Consider the following 20,015-nt stretch of genomic DNA (forward strand, 5'->3'; position numbering starts at 1 on the left):
ATATATATATATATATATATAATGAGGTCTTTCTCCCAAGGAGTTTGAGATGGGTTTGAACTACCCACCTTTTGGTTACTAGCTAAGTGCTTAACCACTGTGCTACCAGGGTTTCTGAAGAAACCTGTCATTTTTTCAAGTTTACCCCAAACGCCACAGATTCTAGGTGAAAGGTCTTCAGATTTTGTGAATGCCTTACGTTCTGCCACCCACTGAATGGCCTTGGTAAAGTCACTGACCTCTGTAAGTTTCAGTTTTCTCATCTGTTTGGGGGCGGGGTGTTCTATATTTGAATGTGGACTTGGTAGAGGGATCAAATGAGTTTTCTGCTAACTATTCGGTAGAGCTGAAACAAAATTTCCCACTCTGCTGTCCCTCGTCCTGCCCACTGATGCATCCCTGCCTACCCAAGCCTAGGACTGCGCCTCCAACTCCTCGTCATTCCAAGCGACTTCAACAACAGAACCGGAAAGCAAAGCAGAGACCTTGGAACTGGATAAAACTAGAAAGCTTCAGTCTGGACACTGGGATTTTCATTGTGTGAGACAAACAAGGGCGGTCTCCATCCTGAGACCGCGGACACTCTACATGAGTAGGGTACCAACCCAAAGGACACTGAGAGGGGCCAGGGCAGAGGACTGCTATGGCCTCTGGGTGACCAGTAGGTATGGCCAGTGGGGGCATGGACAAGCTCAGAGCACTAGACCCAGGACTCCCCTTGTCAACCACCTCCCCCATCACTGATACTTAAACCAGGGCAGACTACCTCCATCTTGCCAATCCCTGGCCCCCCAGTCTCAGTTAGCAGGGCGCTTCTTGCGAGGGAACGCTGGACGGTGGATGCTGAAGAGGCACACTGAGCAGGTTCTCATGCCTTCATGCAGCTTTGAGTCTCAGTTTATTTATCTGTAAAATGTGGAGAATCATACCTCTTCACTGGGTTTTCCATCCAGCATGATGGAAAACTAATGGTATTGAGTAAAGTGGCCAGCATGTTGTTGTTGTGGTTAAGTGCCACTGAATCGGAACCAACTCATAGGACACTGTACATGGTTTCCGAAGAGCGGCTGGTAGGTTTGAACTGCCGACCTTGCGGTTCAAACCGACCTTGCAGTCCAGTGTTTATCCTACAGCGCCACCCCATGACTCCCCTCCATAATCAGGGGAAGGTAGATGTTGAAATATTATCCATCAGTCCATATAATCTATGCTGATGCACTCCACCTAAGTTTGGTTTACTCGCAGTGGGCAGTATCAAAGAATCGTACTTTCAGAAACTGTTGTTAAATCCTTTGACACACTTGGAAGCCCCTGGCTTCAAACTTATGTGTGTACAAGGAAAAAGAAGGGCTTGAGCTCTGAAGCTTTTGTGTTCAGCTGGGTCTTTGAGGGGACTACTTTATAACTAATAAATAGGACCAAAAGACAGAGAAGAGAAAGGAGTGGCCTGCTTACAGGGGGGCCACCAGAGACCAAAGGGTGGGGGTAGGATCCAGAAGACGTGACTCCAGTACCAGCTGTGCCCTGAGCCAGTCATGGTCCCATCCCAGCTTCCAGGTTTCTGTCTTTCAAATGGTCATCCACCCAGTGCCTTCCCACAGTCGGGGTGAGACTAAGAAATGGACGGGAAAGGGCTCTGGTAACCAAGTGGCCAGCACTGTGTTATCCTTACAGTCATTGAGACAGGACAGCAAGAAGGACAGAACTCGCTGGGAAGCAAATGTCTCAAAGGCACATCCAGCCCTCATAGAAAAGTAGGGGGCAGAGCAGTGGTTAAGAGCACAGACCCTGGAGGAAACAGCTCTGCCACTGTGGACCCGGAACAAGTTTCTTGACCTCTCTGAACCTCCAAAACCGCCTGGAGCATGTTCTGAGATGGTGTATGTAAGGGGGGCTGGTGTAGGGCCTGCAGCAAACACTCAAAAATAGCTACAATTGCTGCCCGTTGTTACTGCTGTTATCATACGGTGTGGGGGAGGGGAAGAATAACTCAGATCCTCACAGTGCGTCCCAATTATCATGACAAATGGGTCCCCAAAACCTCACCACCTAAGTCCCTCTTCTGCACACTCACAGGCCCCCAGTTCTCCAGGAAACCTCTCATTTCTCAAGGAAATTTTCATCTAGGCCTTTCCCTAATGTAGGGGGCCCCCAAGGCCAACTATTAATTGTGGGTTCTCTGCTTCCTATTCCAGCATCCACTGCTCAGGCCAGAGACACAGAAACCACTGGCCTTTGGCAAACTCCTCACTTTACAGGTTACCCTCCCCTCCACCCCCCTTCACAAGCTCATTCCACACACCCTTCTTCCCCACTCCCTTCTAACCCTTCACATGGGTCCCTCCCCCAAAACAGGGACAGGGGAGAAACCTATGAAGATGAATGTGCAATGATCCATTTGCTACTTCCTGGCAGCTGGGGGATGAGGACCCCTTGCTCAAATGAGGCACTGAGAGTTGTGCAGAGCATTTATAAGGCAGGACAAGGGAAAGCCAACTGGTAAAAACAAGGATTCTTTTTAAAAGAATCCTCTCTAGGTTTTCCACACAGTCTCTTCTTAACCCCAAGAACATCAGCGAAGAAAATGTTGGCAATCTTCCCACCCACGGGATGGGAGGAAAAGGAATGGGTAATTAAAAAAAAAAAAAAAAAGCGCCTCCATCAGCCCCCCACCACCTGTTTCCTTCTATAACATTCTACACCAACAGCAGAAGCACACAAGGAGAATAAAAGTGCCAACCTGACAGTTCGCCTGGGGCAGTGATGAGGGCGTTGGTGGTCTCCATTTCAGTGTATGACAATGTGGAATCAGACAGATCTGTGGGAGGAAAGAGAAAGAACTTTGCTGGCTTCAGGGCACTCCCCTTTTCTTCTCTTCTTCCAGCATAAGTGTGTGCATGTGCTTGCTTGCAAAGGGCGGGTGTCCCTCACAACTTTCTGAAGCCACTCTGCAACCCCATGCCATAGTCACCCAAGACCAGACCAGCCAGCCCTGGAATTCTTCTGGAAAATGCTGACTCCCTGGCTGCTGGGGCCCTCCCCACTGAAAACGTTTCCATTGCTCTGACCACAGAAATAACCCAAGTTCAGGGGACCAAGCAAGTAGCAACTTGGAGCCTCCTTGGGTAAGGTTAAATTAAGCCCCTAAACAATTCATAGTTGCCGTACTTAATTACAACCATTAAAATTCTTGAAGCTGTTCCTTCTTGCTTCCGTCCTTCCGTCCTCGCTTCCTTCCTCCCGCTGAAGCTGGGGAAACTTTGTTTTAACAAGTTACCAAGCCATCCTCACCCTGTCCCGTTTACACCCCTCTAATTAAGGGCTCAAGCATTTGCTCCCAGATTAACTTTATTTTTCTCTCTCTCCTCCCCAACCCCCCTAACATCTAAACCAGCTCACAGAGCAACTTTCAATGCCTGGGTTGTTGCTGGGTTTTTTGCTGTTTTTTTTCTAAGGCATTCATGTTTTTCTTTTGTTTTTGTTTTAATTACTTCAAATGGTGTGTGTTGTTTTCCCCGTGCCCGCAACGCAGTTAAATGGGGAAGAGAAATGGCTTCATTTGGTACCTTGACACAAGCTAATGCCTTGTGGGGTGGTTACACTTGGAAAATCTGCTGCACAAGACCTTTTTAAAGTGTTGAAAAGCAAAGATGTCAGCTTGAGAACTAAGGTGCGCCTGACCCAAGCCATGGTATTTTCAATAACCTCATATGCATGTGAAAGTTGGACAGTAAATAAGGAAGACCGTAGAAGAATTGATGCTTTTGAGTTATAGTGTTGGAGAAGACTGAAAGTGCCATAGGCTGCCCAAAAAACCAACAAAGCTGTGTTGGAAGAGGTGCAGCCAGAGTGCTCCTTGGAGGCCAAGATGGCCAAACTTCATCTCTCATACTTCGGATGTATTATCAGGAGGGACCAGTAGCTAGAGAAGGGTATCATGTTTGGTAAAGTGGAGGGTAACAGAAAAAGAGGAAGACCCCCAGCAAGATGGACTGGCCAAGAGGCAGCATAAATGGGCTCAAGCGTAGCAACAGTAGTAAGTTGGCCCAGGATCGGGCAGTGTTTTGTTCTGCTGTGCTTAAGGTCGCTATGAGTCGGTACTGACTCAATGGCACCTAACAACAACCACAAAACTTGGAAAATGTTTCCTGGACCTGTGTTGTCCCCACTAAGGAAACGGCCTGCCCATAACTCTGTAGACATGTTTTGTGAAACCTGTACCATTTTTTTCATCATTGTTTTATTCACCAGGATCCAGACTGGGCTCAGCTGGTCCCACCTGGTCCAACAGAGCTGCTTGGAGGCCAGGATTCTCGAGGCAAAACCGTTATTAGCCGAGGCCCTAGCTAACTAGAATTCCATTCACTCCTGCCGGAATTTTTTCCTTTTACCACATGGCTTACGGAGCGGGAAGATGAAACATTAACCAATTTGGCCTTTTTTTTTTTTTTTTTTTTTTTTTTTTTCTGTTTCCCACTTGCCAGATGCTGACTGGGTGTTCTTGGTTTTATTTTGTTTGGGGAGTATCATGTGATCGAGAGGCTTAGAAGTGAACTGACTTTTTGTTTATGAAAAAGTAACAATGCAGGGAAAAGAAAATAGTTCAACAAAATAACTCACTCATGAAGAAGGTATCTGCTGGTAAAATGAATTAGGAGAGAAATAGGAACCCCTGGAAACTCTTTTATGAACAAGAATAATCACATCTACTGGGAGCCAAGTGGTAACTTCTTAGTAGAGTTTCACAGTTCATACCCAGTGACTCCAAAGTGCTCAGCACCCTGGGTCTTGCAGCAATTTCGCATTTTTGAAATGGCAACATCATAGGCTGAATCTTCAATCTCAGTGAACCACTCTGTGGCCAACACAGACACACTGCGAGGTTCTCAAAAGGAGCCGCAAGGGCAGGCAGTTTCCAGCTTCCACAGCTTGTAAGCCCCCTTACATCTTAGTGTTCTGAGTGAAAACCTCTACGTTTGGGGTATCAACGGGCCTTTGTAGAAAAAGAATAATCTCAACCTTGACTACTGCTCAAGCCCCAAGGAGGGTCTCCCAGTCTGAAAGCTGGAGTCCAGGTTCGAATCCCACCTCGGTATCATGGGCTGGCAAACTTCTGTAATCACAGACAGCAAACTTCGTCAGCTCTGCAAGTTGTGCGACTGTTGTAACTACTCGGCTTGGCCATTGTGGAGCAAAAGCAGCCACAAGTGATATAAGTAAGATGGGTGAGCGTGACTATGTCACAAAAACCAAACCTGCATTGCAGACACTGAAACTGGAAGTTCATGCAATTTTCATGCGTCATGAAGCATTATTCTTCTTTTCATTTTTTTAAAAAACCATTGAAGAACGTAAATACCATTCTCACTTGGTGAGCCATATAAAAACAGGTAGTAATGTGTAGTTTGCATACCCAGAACTATATGACCATAACATAAGCAAGTGGTGCTTCCTCTTTCTGGGCCTCAGTGGTTCCATTTGTAAAATAATGGGGACATCTATTGGTGTCAAATGGTCACTCTGCAGGGCTGGGCAGTGTCCTGATTTTTGCTGCTTTACCACAGACTGACCAACAATTCCTTAAGACAATGACGAACCCTGGCATTCAAACCAAGGTGCTACATTTACCAAGAACTTTTGGAATTTTTGTCTCGAATAGAACTAAGGATCCTCCTTCTAAGTGACCAGCATAACGATGTTGACTTGGGAAATGCAGACCCAGGCCTGTGAGGGAAAGATGGGGCAGCATAGACCTGAATCAGGGCTACCTTGGGTTTCTACCTCCGCCCTGTTGCTCATAAACTAGGCAGCCTCTTCCCCTCCTTCAGTCCACTTCTACCTCTACTACCATTGCGGGGTCCCACCAGATAACTTCCCCCCAGGTCCCCAGAGAACTAAGAAAGGTCTCCTATCCACGGGATGATGGTACTTCTGGAAAAAATGACAGGGAAGCCACAGAAGGCTGCCCATGTCCTCTTTGCCTAAGGAGGTCACATTCCTAAAGGAATCTAGTGGAGACTTCCAGCTCCACAGGGGGGCTCTGGAAGGGCAACCAGACTGGATGCCTGAGCGTCAACAGCACTAAGAAGTGACCTCCCAAATGATGCTGACACACTCAACTGGGAGGAAGCCTTCATCCAAAACCAAACAAAACCTGCTTCTTGTGGTCACTCAGTGGAATGTACTAGCCTCACTGCCACGCCATCTGACTTTTAAAGCATCAGTCCCACAAAGCCGTTCTCCTCGTAGGCCCTGCCCCGGGCATCTTAAAGACCTCATCACTACTCAGGGCCCAAAAACCATGCTCTGAGTCTCTACTGAAGAAACATTCCCAGGAGGAAAGTAGAGGTCTAGACTTTTTCAAACCACATGTGACAACCCTGAAATTTGAGCGAATCACCTCGCCCCTGGATTTTACAGAAAACCTGTTTTATCTCTAAGTGAGGTTTATCTAAAAAGGGTACTACCACCTCCACCAAGCTCAACTAGGGCACAGTCCATGCCAGGGGCTTTATACCCCAAAACATTATGTTCTTTCTAAATATTCCTACTGATGTTTCTGCCCAGATGAATTTCTTGGCTTAAGAAAGAAGGAAACATATAGCTCCTCTCAACAAAGACTTCATGCCCAACCTATCTGTCATACTACTAAGTAATACACACTAACGGAAAACAACCCAGGACTGGGAAAGGGAGGGAGCACAAAAGAGGTAAAAATTCCAACCCAACTCCAATGAGATGCTTTGGTAGAAACCCATCCATCTCAGGCAGACCCATGTTTAAAGGTCACAGGGAGGTTATGAGAGGTGAAATTTTAAGATGTAAATAGTTCACTACAGACGCTGGGTCTGTTTTGGCCCAACTGCTGGTGTGTTTGTAAAACTTTACCCCATTTTGAAGACAACCAGCCCGGCCTTCAGCCCTCCCCTCCAGCTGAGGAGCCCTGGATGGACACATTTCCACCCTGGTTGGAAGAGGAGCCCCAGGAGGGAGGACACACTTACCCAGTGGCTTGTACTCGTCACAAGGAGACAGCCGAGAGTAAGGGGGCGGCGGTGATTCTGGAAGACAGGAGATAGCATGTCACTGCTGGGTGGCAAGGCTTCACACCTGTGGGTTCTATATGCTTTTAACTGTTGTTTCCTCAAATCCCTAACCCAGTCTCCAGGAAGCCCTTCTTTTCTCCCACCACCTCTGCCACCCAGATTCACTGGAACAGCACCGACCAACATACAGTTAAGGCCCATTTGGGGGACAGACAGACCTACTCCAACACGTTTGGCTGTGTGGCCTCAGGCTTTACTTGACCTCTCGGAACCTATTTCCTCAGCTTTAAAATAGGGATAATAATCCTACCAACCACTCAGGCTTGCTGGGAGGTCAAACTAAGATAACATATATAAAATGCTTAGTACAGTTCTTGGCAGCGTTGTAGAAAAACACCTCCATCAACAGTGACTATTATTATTGTAGGAGTTCCTGAGTGGTGCAAGTGGTTAACAAACTTGGTTACTAAACCAAAAGGTTGGAGGTTCAAGTCTATCCAGAGGTGACGCAGAAGAAAGGCCTGGCAACCCAAGTCCCAAAAATCACCCACTGGAAACCCTATGGAGCATAGTCCTACTCTGACTCACATGGCATCAACATGAGTCGGGGTCGACTTAATGCCAACTGGTTGTTTGCATCTTTGTTATAACAAGAAAAATTTGTATATAGGAGAAGTCAGAGGCAGCATTCACCAGATTAAATGCAGGACGCCCAGTTCTATTCAGATTTCAGCTAAAAGGTGCATCATTTTTTTTAGCCTATGCATGTCCCTTGCAATTTATACTAAAAGTTTGTGCTATTTATTCGAAACTCACATTTAACTGGATAGCCTACATTTGTAACTGCTCAGTCACTGGAGAAGGATATCATGTTTGTTAAGGTGGAGGGTCAGAGAAAAAGAGGAAGACCCCCAGCGGTAAGGATTGGCCAAGTGGCAGCATCAATGGGCTCAATCAAGCGTGGCAACAATAGTAAGGTTGGCTCAGGATCGGGCGATGTTTTGTTCTGTTGTGCACATACTATGAGTTCGTACCAACTCGACAGCACCTAACAACAAAGTTGTTGGCAAACCCCCCAAAATAAATAAGTTGGCAAACTTAAGAGTTGAAAGGCCAAGTGGCACATTGAATTAAGTTTTGGGCTGCTAACCAAAAGGTCGGAGGCCTGGTGTGGCGCTGTGGGTTAATGCGCCAGACTGCAAACCCGTTTGAACTGCAAGGTCGGAGGTTCAAGCTCACCACGGAAACCCTATATAGTGTCGCTATGGGTCGGAACTGACTCGACGGCACTTCACAACAACACAACAATAACCAAAAGGTCAGCACTTTGAACCTTCCAGCTGCTTCAAAGGAGAAAGATGTGGCCGTGTGCTTCAGTACAGATTTGCAGCCTTGGAAACCCTAGGAAGCGAGCAGTTCTACTCTGTCCCAGTGTCTGTAAGAGTCAGAATCAACTCAACTGCAGTGAGTCCGCTTTGCGTTTTGTGTGTACAAAGACTCATAGATGCTAAAACTCAGGAACTCCTAAACAAGTTGCGTTACTACAAATGTTCTTCGATACAAGGGCTGAGACAATAGTTGTTGTTGTTAAGTGCCATCGAGTCGATTCCCACCCATAGTGGCCCTGTATAGGGTTTCCAAGGAGCAGCTGGTGAGCTTGAACCACCATCTTGTAGTTCAAACGACTTTGCAGTCTGACGCATTAGCCCACAGAGCAGGACCCAGGAAACCCAACCCTACTCAGCTACTGCAGTAAAAAAATATTTTAAAAATATCAATAACAAAGGCAAGAAGTGACTGGCTTACAAGCTTTCAAGAGGAAACCTAGATCCACAGGGCATGGAGGAAGGTAGAATCTCCACTGAGTAGTATCCAATCTGTCTAGGCGGGGCTGATGAAATGAAATGCAGACAGGTCTCTTGTGATACAATAGTGAGTAACTGTTATCAGGACTGATTGTGAGGGTTGGAAATTGTAAAGGTAGACGTTTTGTAACAAGGAGGGGAGTGATTAACTTTCCACTCCAGGAGCAGAGGTCCCTGGGACCATCAAGGGAGAAGAGCAGAGTGCAGGACCCCACCCAGAGAAGCAGTGATGCCTGAGATGGAGGCAGAGACGATGACGTGGAGAGATGGAGCAGCTGGAGACTTTAGACACAGAGAGGGAGAGGGGCTGTGTGCTGACAACTGGGGGGCAGGCTTATAGTGTATGAGGGGATTGTAAACATGGCAATGAAACGATATAGGATAGGATGAATGTAAAACTAATGTTCTCCCATGTAAACTATCACATAATTCACAATACAACATTTTTTTAAAAAATTCAAAGGCAAGAAAAAAATATATATCAATAGCAGGCCTCTGCCCTGTCACTTCAGGATCTCTGCCTCAGTCTGCCTTTCTATAAAGGGCAGGGGTAGAACACAAAGTCTCTAACCACCATCCAGCTTAGTCCCTCTAGGATTCTTTATTGTCTATGGTATTTTCCTTTGGGTTTCTTTTCATTTGCCTAAAATACTCCTCCTTAAAAACATATACTTTGCCTTCAGAAGAATTCCTTAGCCTCTTGCTTTACGGGAAGTAACAATTTGCTAAACTAAGTAACAATTTGCATGAATGAAATGACCCTTCATTTACCGTAAATGAAACTAAACACTATCCAATCACAAACTAAAACAAACTCGCAGTGGTAATAAAGTGGTAATAACTATTATTAGGCAGGTATCAGTAATGACACAAGAGGTAATAAGTGTTTTTCACAATTATAATAAGGCACAATTAGCTGGGAGAGCATTTGTTTTGCTCCATACACCTGATGAGGTTTCACCTCTTCACCCCAGTGTTTCCAGCCAGAAGTTACTTCCCAGAGTGGAGGCTCTGAGGTCTAGAAGCAGAGAATTTTCTGTGGACAAGAAGTTGGGGCGGGCAGGGGGGGAGTGAATCACTCCTTCCCTGGCAGAAAAGCAAACATTTGCTGCTACCCTACTGTGTCTGGCACCATGCCAGGCACGCTTAATTCTATTTATTGTATTTCATTCTTTGGGTTCTCAGGTACAGAAAGGTTAACCATGCTCACCAGGTACTTGTTTTCTTACTTCCTCAAAAGTAAGAAAGTAAGTAAGCTGGCCATTACTAGCCCTGCTGTACAGATGAGAAAACTGACTTGCTCAGTGCCTACCTCCTACCAATCATGGTAGAGCTCAGGTTTGAGCCCAAGGCCTGACTCAGTCTGCGCTACACCCCAGAATTAGAGAATCAAGAGCCCCCCACAACCCACCCCTACTTTATACTCCCTTCATCCCCACTGAGTCCAGCATATGGCATACAAAACAAGTGCTTACTAAACGTTTATAGACAAAGACCACAGTGATCAAAATTACGGTATAAAGTTGGGCATATCCATAGACAAAAGTGTGGAGCAAGAGGGCCAAGAGACAAAGGGGGTGATTCAAGGGCGACCCCAAATGAGATTCCAGGAAGGGAGCTGCTTGCCTTCAGGAACGGCCTCCTTGTTCACCAGCCCCCAGGCCTTGGAAAGCACCATCTTTCTTAGGACACAAGGTTTGTCACAGGAAGGCTGGCACTCCATGAGGAAAGGGAATCAGGGCTGCTGCTCCCACTCCACCGAGGAGTCTGAGGCCAGGAGAGTGGAAGTAACTCCCCACGTAGATGGTTGTGGAGTCCGAATCAGAAGCTAGGTCTCCTGATCCCCAGCCTTATGGCCTTTCCACTAGCTCATGTATCAGAAGACTTGCTTATTGTGTCAGAAGGCATGTAATTCCTGGGTTAGAGTTCTTGTGTGCCGTTAAACTTTCAACTCAAAGCGATCCCATGTGCCTGAACAGAGCTGCCCGTACAGTTTCCTTGGCTGTAATCTTTACAGGACCAGACCACCAAGTCTCCAAGTCCTTCTCCCGTACAGCAGCTACGTGAGTTCGAATACCTCTTTGGGTTTAGCAGATGACCTCCTAACCCTTTTGCACCAGGTTAATTTTGCAAACAGAGCTCTGGTAGCTTGGTAGATCCTGCATTGGGCTCCTAACCGCAAAGTCAACAGTTTGAATCCACCAGTCGACTGTTGTTGTTGTTAAGTGCCGTCGAGTAGATTCCGACCCATAGCGACCCTGTCCTGTATAGGGTTTCCGAGGAGCAGCCAGTAAGCTTGAACCACCGACCTTGCAGTTCAAACAGCTTTGCAGTCTGGCGCATTAACTCACAGCGCCACACCAGAACCCCACTAGTCAACCTGTTGTTGTTGTTGTTAAGTGCCGTCGAGTCGGTAGCGACCCATAGTGACCCTGAAGAACAGGGTTTCCGAGACTCTAAATCTTTACGGGAGCAGAAAGCCTCATCTTTCTCCCGCGGAGCAGCTAGTAGTTTCGAACTGCTGACTGCTATGAGTCGGAACCGACTCCACGGCACATAACAACAACAAGTCGACTAGAGGCCACTTAATAATAGCAATTTTACAATCATCTGATTGACTGGGAACGCTGGACAGCTTTGCCCCCAGATCTGTCCCCAAACATTAAACTGACAGTGATGGGCAATGGTGACTATCAGTCAAGCCACTGTAATCCACGTCTGTCTCTCTACAGGGGCTGCTTACCTGGGACCGAGTGGTGGAAGGCAGACAGAAGGTCCTAGACACCCCAGTGGCTAGAGCCAACTGGGCTTTGAGCTGTGATACCCACCACCCATGGCCACATCTAAGCTGGAGGTGGGGGGGGGGGGAATCTAATGTGAATGAAACACAGAAAATCGAAGGAACCTGAAACATCAAACACACAAGCTAGTGTAGAACTACAAGGCTTTCAGAAGGGAAAGCCTCTCCCAGGCCCCAACTTGCTCCCACCACATGGTATGCAGCCTGTGAAGGCTGGGAGTGCCTCACTACATTCATGCTAAGCAAATAAAAAAATAGGAAGGGTTAAAGCCCCTACCCCCAAAACATGGGGATTTACAATAGCAGAGGTAGAAGGAGACTTGACTATCACCCAGTTCAACGACCAGGGAAAGGCCCAAGGCCACACATCTATTCTATAATCTATGTCACCTGAACAAACCAGGAGGCCAATAATGGGCCAGAAAAATGAGGCGTTCTGCTCCTGTAAAGATTTACAGCCTTGGAAACCCTGTACAGGGTCGCTATGAGTCGAAAACGACTCCACGGCACATAACAACAATTTTTTTTTAATTAATTTTTACAAATTCACATAAGAGTCACCCTTTTAAAGGGTGGTTTTTAAAGCTTAGTGGCTTTTCATTTATTCAGCATTGTGGAACCAACATCACTATCTAATTCTAGAATATTTTCACCACCCTAAAAAGAATCCCCATGCTCACTAGCAATCATTCCCCATGGCTGCCTTATACCATCCCTGACAACAGCTGTCGCTACAGATTTGCCTATTCTGGATATGGAATCATATCATATGCTGCTTTGTATCTGGCATCTTTCACTCATCATAATGTTTTCAAGGTTCCATTAATCAATACTTCAATCCTTTTTAATAGCTGAATAATATTCCACTATATACAAGTATCTCATTTTTTAAAACCTAATCATCTTCTACTGGACGTGTGAGTTGTTCCTTCTTTGGGGCGATGATGAACAATGCTGCCGTAACAATAACCAGTAACCCTTAACTGCCTCCCTCACCCCACTCTCACAAGGCAGCCCCATGGAAAATGCAACCTCAGGGCATTTCAATCAGGCAGGCACTCAGTGAGGGGCACAAAAAGAAGAAAATTTTGAGCGACCAACAGGCTCTTAGTCCACTCCTCCCCTGTAAGGTGCCTCAGTACTTGGAAAAATTGTGAACACTTCGAAAATAATGTACATATAATAAACTGAAGGAAGGACTTTCAGATCTCAGCTGACCCTTCTGAAATGAACACAGGAGAAACAGAGAAAGAAAGAAAGAGAGACACACAGGAACTCTGATCCCCTCAGACATCCAACTCAGACATAAACTTCAGGAATCACCTCCAACTTCCTTCAGAAGCAAGCAAGAGCAGTCAGCCAGGAGCCAAGTGTACCAGAAGGCTACTAGTTAACACTCAACTTAGCTCAGCTCCGCTTAGGCCAGACGTGCCTCTGGTTAGCCCCCAGGGAGTACCTCAGCCTTTTGGGACCTAGACCTTCATTCTAAAGCCAGAAAAAAAGTTCACAGCCTCTCCCACTGCCTGGAAGTTTCCATTTGGGCCGTTTCCCTCCACCCCCATCTTTGCAGCCCAGCATCTTGCTTTTATAGTCACGGATCCACATGCCTCCCTGGGCCTCCAAGTTTCTCTTCTCCCAAGCAGTGGCTATGAGTGGGGAGGGGGCCTACAGTGCCCTCACCCTTCCACTCCCAGGTTCAGGCTCAACCCCAAATCCCAGGGTGGGAAAGTCTAAAAAGGAAGGAGCCCCTGGCGCTTTAAGGCCTGCTGATCCTAATTGCCCAAATTCCCCCAGCAGCCAGATAAACAGCGCGGCCGGCTGGCGCCAGCAAGAGGCAAACTGCACATTATCACCCCTTCCTCACCTCTGAGGAGCAGGACAGACAGGCAGGCAGGCAGGCAGGCAGGCAGGCAGGCAGAGGGGGCGTCCGCCTGGAGAGCAGGGCAGGGCGGGGCGAGAGCTTGGAAGCCCAACTTGAAATTGATCTCATTTCAAAGGGATAATGCCAGGCCAAATAAAAGGAAAACTTTCTAGCCCATTCTAATTCCTATAGTCCTGGCCTGGGAACCCTGTGTTTTCCTAGGCGGCCTCCTCCAGTCATTTAGAAGTTCTCTCTCTACCTCTGTCTCTCTTTCCCTGGCGCAATTTGGATAATAGTAATTTACTGAATATAATTACAGAAAAAAAAAAAAAAGTGGTAAAGCAAAGAGCAGGAGATTTATTCCAAAGTTAATGGATACTTTCAGGAGAAAGGAGCTCTATAAACACAGGTTAGAGCTGTGATTAAAGTATTTCTCCACATTTCCGTCCACATAGGCACCCACAGACCTCAGGGAACTGGCTTTTCTCGGGACAGAAAGGCACACAAGAGGGAAGCGGAGCTGGAGCCAGACTTCCACGGGGGTGGGAAGAACAGGAGGCAGTGTCCAGGACAGAGCCTGGAACAAGAGGGATTCCTCTACACAAATCCCGTTTTTGAGACAAGCCTTGTGGGGAGAGAGAACAGGGCCAGGAGAGGTGGACCTGTATCACCTAGAACCCTATCAGTCAGATGGGGATTTCTGTTCAGAGAGCCTCTGTGCGCCTCTATTCCCATCTTTAAAGTGAGGGGTTAGAAGAGCCACAGTCCTATCACTGAGGCTCCCTGGAAGGATGGGCTGGGGTGACTGGTACCTAGTAGGTGTCTCAGTTGGTCTCTTGGGTACTCTCTAGCTGTGAGCCTGTTCCACGTGTCTGTCTGTCTGCCCAGTGCACCAACCCTCTCCCCCAGAGCCCTGGAAGGAGTAGTCTCCTTATCAGGACTAGCACGGCTGAGCTCCAGCTATGCACCCGCCCAGCATTGGGAGCCAGGCTGGCAGCCAAGCGACGGGGAGGGGTAGGCAGTGAAGGGGCTCCCCCAGTCCTCAGTCCCCAAGGCCCAAGCCATCAAGCAAGGGATGAAGCAAGAGGATCAGGCTGGCGCCTACTGGAAACTCCTCCCAGACCATTAGTGCTCCCAGATGCCCCAGGGTGGCCTGAATGGAGGTCCATGGGCTAGTGAAGAGGCCTATACTACAGCACCTACAAAAGCGCCTCCTTCTGGAGGAAGGAGCCAGTCCAACCCAGTGTTTGGTCTAGAACTCCAATGGAGAGTGTTAGTCCAATCCCAACGACCAGTATGGAAACCAAGGGCGGTAACGCGTCCAAGGTGAAGCTGTTGGACACTGGCTGGGCAGATCATAGGACCATATCTGCGGTTTCCCCATCTTTCTCCCTCAACCTCTACTTCTCAAGGTCCACAAAACTCAAACCAAGACCCACACAGACCTACATGTGGGATGGTGGTGCTGAGGGAGGATCCTGTGGTTGTCTTCAAGTTTTTCACTCCTCCCCTTCCGGCCCACCCACCTGAGCTTGCTTGGCACCTTGACTCTCAGCTGGCCTTCTTCTTGCTCCCCACCTCCCATGACCCATCCTCGAAGGCCTGGCTCCAGGGGTCACTTCTCCTGGAGGTGATAATATTCCAACCCCCATAGTGCTCCTGGTAGTTCATACCCACTGAGCTGGCTTGGACTACCTCTCCCTTCATCTTTCCCATAAGTTTCCTGAGAGTACCAATCCTACTCGTATTTCACTCTGCCACATACAACACAGAATAAGTGCTCAACACATGTGCTGGTAACCTTTAGTGACCAGGCATAAAATACCTGCCAGGGCCTTCTAAAGAGCACAGTGGCTGACTCCACTACCCATCTCCCACTTAAAAACAAAAAAAAATCACTAAAGACAGAACAATGACAAATGGAACCCCTTCCCCAGAGTCAGAGAAGGGACAAGAGTAGCAGAGGAGGCAGCCACTTCCAGGGGAAACAGCAAAAGGAACAAGGTGCAAACCCCCAACCCAGCTCTGGAGTGGCTATGCACGGGAGGGGGGCACCAGGAAGCGAAGCTGCATCTCCTCACTCACCTCCATAATGCTCTCTCTTCAAGAACCACCCCCCCCACACACACACACACACAAGACACCTAGGATAAATCCATGATCCCAGGAATCCATAATTCCAACCCTGAACCCCTTTCCCCACTGGGAGTCAGGACCCTCTATGTGCACCCAGGCTTTTGCCAGAGAATAGATGAGAAACTTCAAATCCTCCCAGACCCAACAGCCTGCAACTGTATCAAAGTCCAATTCATTGCAGAATCCTCAAAGGATTCACATTATCTCCTAAGATGCTAGAAGCTAAAATGTGTGTTCCCTGCAGTGCAGGTCAGAACAAGAGGTATTTATTGCTCGTTTCTGGCTTGCCAGGGACCCCCATGGATCCTGCCCCTCTTCTCCAACACCCAAGGCCTGCCCAGGTAAGCAAGGCTGGGGGTGGGGTGTGTGCAGGAAATTCCAGGAGGAGAACAAAGAAAGCAAGGGGCAGTTCTCAGAGGTAATAAAATATCTGGCCTCCTCCCACTATGGTTGCCTCCAGGACCCTGAGGAGGGAGGCAGGGGAAAAGCTTTCAGCTCTACAAAAAAAAAACTGGAAACATACAATTGAGAATGATGATGGACAGGGCATTTGACACCCAAAGGATGTTGGATACAAATAATGAAAGAAGATTTTTCTCCACTTGAAAAGGTTACCTTGCAAAAATGGCAAAAAGCTTTACCTATGCAAAGAAACAAGTGAGCAATTTACAAGCAATTTTTACTCCAGCCATGCTTGGATATAAGATTAATACATCGTGGGAGTAGGCACATGCACACAAATGCTAGAGGCCTGGGCGTAGACTGTGGCAGATGCATGGGTGGAAGGGGTACCCATGCCTCTCCTAGGAGGAACTCAGGGTCGTCTAGGGTCCAACAGCCTGTAGCTCTTATGAGTCTAGTTCCCTCCACTGTCTGTTGAATCCAGCATTAGAACCTGAAGCTGCATAAAGAAATCGACAACATGTACCCTTTTTTAAGCTTGCAGGAGCTTTCGGATGAAGTTGGTATTTGATGTGTGTACTCAGACATCCACTTCTCCAGCAAGGTAAGATCAGAGAGTGGGTCGTTGATGCACCTCCTCTGGATACTCCCACACCCAAGGGATACTAAGGGACACATCGAAGCTCTGCCCACCCCACATGAAGGGTTAAGATTACCGAAAAGACCGAAAATGAGGTGGGGGATCCCGGAGCCCCCGCCGGGCACCGCGCTCACCTGGCCCGCAGAGCCGGCTGAAGTGGTAGGGGTTGCAACACACAGTGGGACCGTCGGCGGTGGCGGCGAAGCTGTGGCAGCCGCACAAGGGCTTCAGTTCCACGGCGTGCTGCAGGTCGGGCCAGCGGAAGAGGCGGCCGAGCAGCAGCTGCGGCGGCGCGGGCTGGCCGCCCAGGCGGAGATCGGTGCGCGGGACCAGCACGCAGCCACCCGGCACACCGCCGCGGGACTCCACCGCCTCTAACAGCGTGTCCAGCGAGCGCTCCTTGAGCCGCTTCAGCAGCGAGTACGTGACTGTCTTGAGTTCCTGCTCCAGCAGCAGCAGCCGTGAGCGGGCTTCGCGACTCCGCCCGCCGCCGGTCAGCTCCAGGGCAGTCCCAGCCAGGGGGTCGGCTGCCTCCCGGGGCGCGCCGGCGGCGTCCCGTTCCGAGAAAAGACAGCAAGTCACGGTCTCGCAGTCACTCTCGGGCAGCCAGCTCGGGCCTCCCGGCTCCGCCACTTCCAGCGGAGAGCACCCAGCACTGGCCCCCGGCTCCGACATGGGCCTCGGGGGGCCCCCTGCGCGCCGGCGCCTCCCCGCGCCCTGGGCGCCTCGCTGTCCCACCGCGTCCCGGGGCCGCCGCGGGGCTACCGGGCGGACTTCAGAGCGGCCGCAGCCTCCGCCTTCTCGTGCCCGCGGGGCCGGCTCAGCTCGGCTGCCCAAGCTCCCATCCTCGTCGACACCGCCGCCGCTGCTGCCTTCCTCCCGGTCGGGGACCACACGACTTCGCCAAAGTCGCCGCACCAGCCCCGAGCGTTTGGACCTGAACATACGATATCCTTTGGCGCCGGGGGAGGGAGGGAGGCGGTCTCCGGTTACCGGGGGTCCGTTCCCTCAGCAAGGCGCCGGCTGCGCGGGCCGCAGCCCCACATGAAGCTCCGCCGCTGGGCGCCGTGCAGACCGCGCACAGCCTGTCGTCGAAGGGGCTCCGCAGGGCTGCAACATGAGGGAGCTCGCCGAGGCGGGACGGCTGGGCAAGGGCGGCCAGAAACACGCGCTCGCCGAGCCGCAGTCCGCGCCGGGCCAGCGGCTACATGGATTCCAGTGGCCGGGCTGCTCAGCAACTCCAGCCCCAGCGCTTTAGGGGGGCTGCAGACGCCGCGCCGCTAGCAAGATCCCGCATGGACCAGCAAGCCTTCAGAAGTTGTGCGGCTGGTCCATGAGCACAAAGCGCTCGTGCCCGAACGCCCCAAATGTTTTTGGGAAGCCCTGCCTACAAAAACCCAAGCGTTTTACTACATGAACTTTTTCTGCAGGATCCGAAAGGCAGGCTCGCTGATACCCTCAGCTCCCTTCTCTCCGCCTGCAAAAGGAAAAAAGAAAAAGAAACCCCAAACAAAACCCAAATCCCTGGATTTGCATGCACGTAAAACCAACTCTGTCCCAGGTCCCAAGCGCTAGATGCACTTGGACTGAGTTTCTCCTGAAAGCGGTGTCAACACATGCGTGGAACTGCAAAAATCCAGAAGAGCTGCTGGGAATCCTTCATTTAAAACAAAATCCACCGAGGCAGAGGTCGCAGCCCGCCCCACGCTGCACTCGGCCACTCTGGGCGCCGCAAAGCCGAGGTCGCCCCCACCCCCCTCCACAAAAAGTGCCTCCGGTGGCCCCGCGGTCCCTGCGAGGTCTGGCGAGGCAGCGCCTGGCGGCTCTTTCTCTCGGCTTCGCTCCCTCGCTCGATACCCTGCTCTGCTCTCTCTCTCTCTCTCTCTCCCTTTTTTGTTCTCCTCAAACGCACACTGAGGGCCCCCGGAGGAGCGCCGCGGAGTCATTGGCTGCCTCCCATCATATGCCAGTCTAGACACTTTGGCGGCTCCGCGGCGCTGATTGTTGCGCAAACAAGGTTTCAAGTTTCTTAACTCTTAAAGGAGAACACGTCCCATTGCAGGGCCGGAGGCTCTAAGGGGCCGGCTCCCGGGGCGGGCCGAACTCCGGCCCCCGCCCCCTGCCCGCCCCAACCCGGTCGTCGGTGGCCTGACAGCGCCCGCGGCCCGCTCTCTGGCTCGTGTTGTGCCCGGGGCACGGATGCTAGCTCACACACGCGCGAACACACATACACACAATTACACAAACCAAGGGCAGGCGCGCAGGGACCCGGAGGACCCACTGATATTCGCACGCAGAAAGGACGCTTTGCCTTTTTCTGGCTTGTGCACAAACTTAAAAGCACACGCTGCACTTTTATTAGAGTTGATCCAAATCCCTATCCCAGGGAAGGCTAATAAAAATGGGTGTGCGTGTGTGCCTTCCTGGCTTGGGCTGCTTGAGAGAAGGGGGAGCCGATAATGTTAGGGCAGCGGGATCTTCCGTGACGGCACCAGGATTCCACACCCCCTGCGCAAAGTCAGGGACTGCTCTGCTGGGCCAAACTGTAGCCCGCGCGCGGGACGTTGCGCTCAAAGGGGTTTCTGGATTGCCCGAGGTGGGGTATTAAAGAGGGCGAGATGTCTCTCCTCCCAGAATCCGCTCGGTTGCCCCGGCCCTCTCTAAGGCTGCCTACGAAGTCAGGACCCCAGGCGGCCAGGTGCTTCCTCCTTCCCCAATGATCTTTAAACGTAGACAGGGATGTGGGTAAGGGTCGTGCCTTTCCCCCAGCTATGTTTCACCACAAAAATGGGAGATGAGTGAGTGGTATACCGCCCCGCCAAGCCGTAGGTAGGGTGGGGGGCGCGGAGGCAGCAGCGGGGCGTCCGGCGCGGGAAGGGTTAAGACCACTCCTGCCCCTGGAGCCGGCGCGGCGGGGTACCTCCTCGGGCGCGTTAGCTCGTCCGAGGGTGGCAAAAGTTCAAGCTTGTAAAGTCGGGATTGGTCCCGCGCGGAGGGAAAAAAGGCCTGGTTCCCCCTCCCCCCTCGGAAGCGGCGCCGATTGGCCGACCCACGGGGTGGCACCGCCCTCTCCCCGGCGCGCGGCTACCCCGCCCCCGGCGCTGCGCCCCGCCCCTTTCCGGGCAGGAGCTCGACCCCGCGCTGAATGAAAGAAATTCCGCTACTCTCATTGGCCCACGGCTGGGCGCCATTCCCCCATGAGGGCCTGGGGGCGCCGGCGCGCGGGTCTCCCTCGGGGGTGCCCACGTGTGGGGTTGGCCTTGTC

General features: G+C 50.4%; 1 protein-coding gene across 1 annotated transcript in view; it reads right to left on the reverse strand.

Annotated features, from left to right (window-relative positions):
* The window catches only part of SMAD6 (SMAD family member 6), a 90,394-nt gene extending 71,789 nt beyond the window's left edge, over nucleotides 1–18,605 (reverse strand). The window contains exons 1-3 of the mRNA XM_006831510.1: nucleotides 16,885–18,605; nucleotides 7,005–7,061; nucleotides 2,741–2,818 (exon numbers count right to left, since the gene is read on the reverse strand). Coding sequence (XP_006831573.1) covers nucleotides 2,741–2,818; nucleotides 7,005–7,061; nucleotides 16,885–17,695 — 946 coding nt within the window. The 5' untranslated portion in view covers nucleotides 17,696–18,605. The remainder of the gene's footprint in view (nucleotides 1–2,740; nucleotides 2,819–7,004; nucleotides 7,062–16,884) is intronic.
* Between the last annotated feature and the right edge of the window lie 1,410 nt (nucleotides 18,606–20,015).

This window comes from Chrysochloris asiatica, unplaced genomic scaffold (assembly GCF_000296735.1).
Source record: "Chrysochloris asiatica unplaced genomic scaffold, ChrAsi1.0 scaffold00004, whole genome shotgun sequence".
Taxonomy (NCBI): Eukaryota; Metazoa; Chordata; class Mammalia; order Afrosoricida; family Chrysochloridae; genus Chrysochloris; species Chrysochloris asiatica.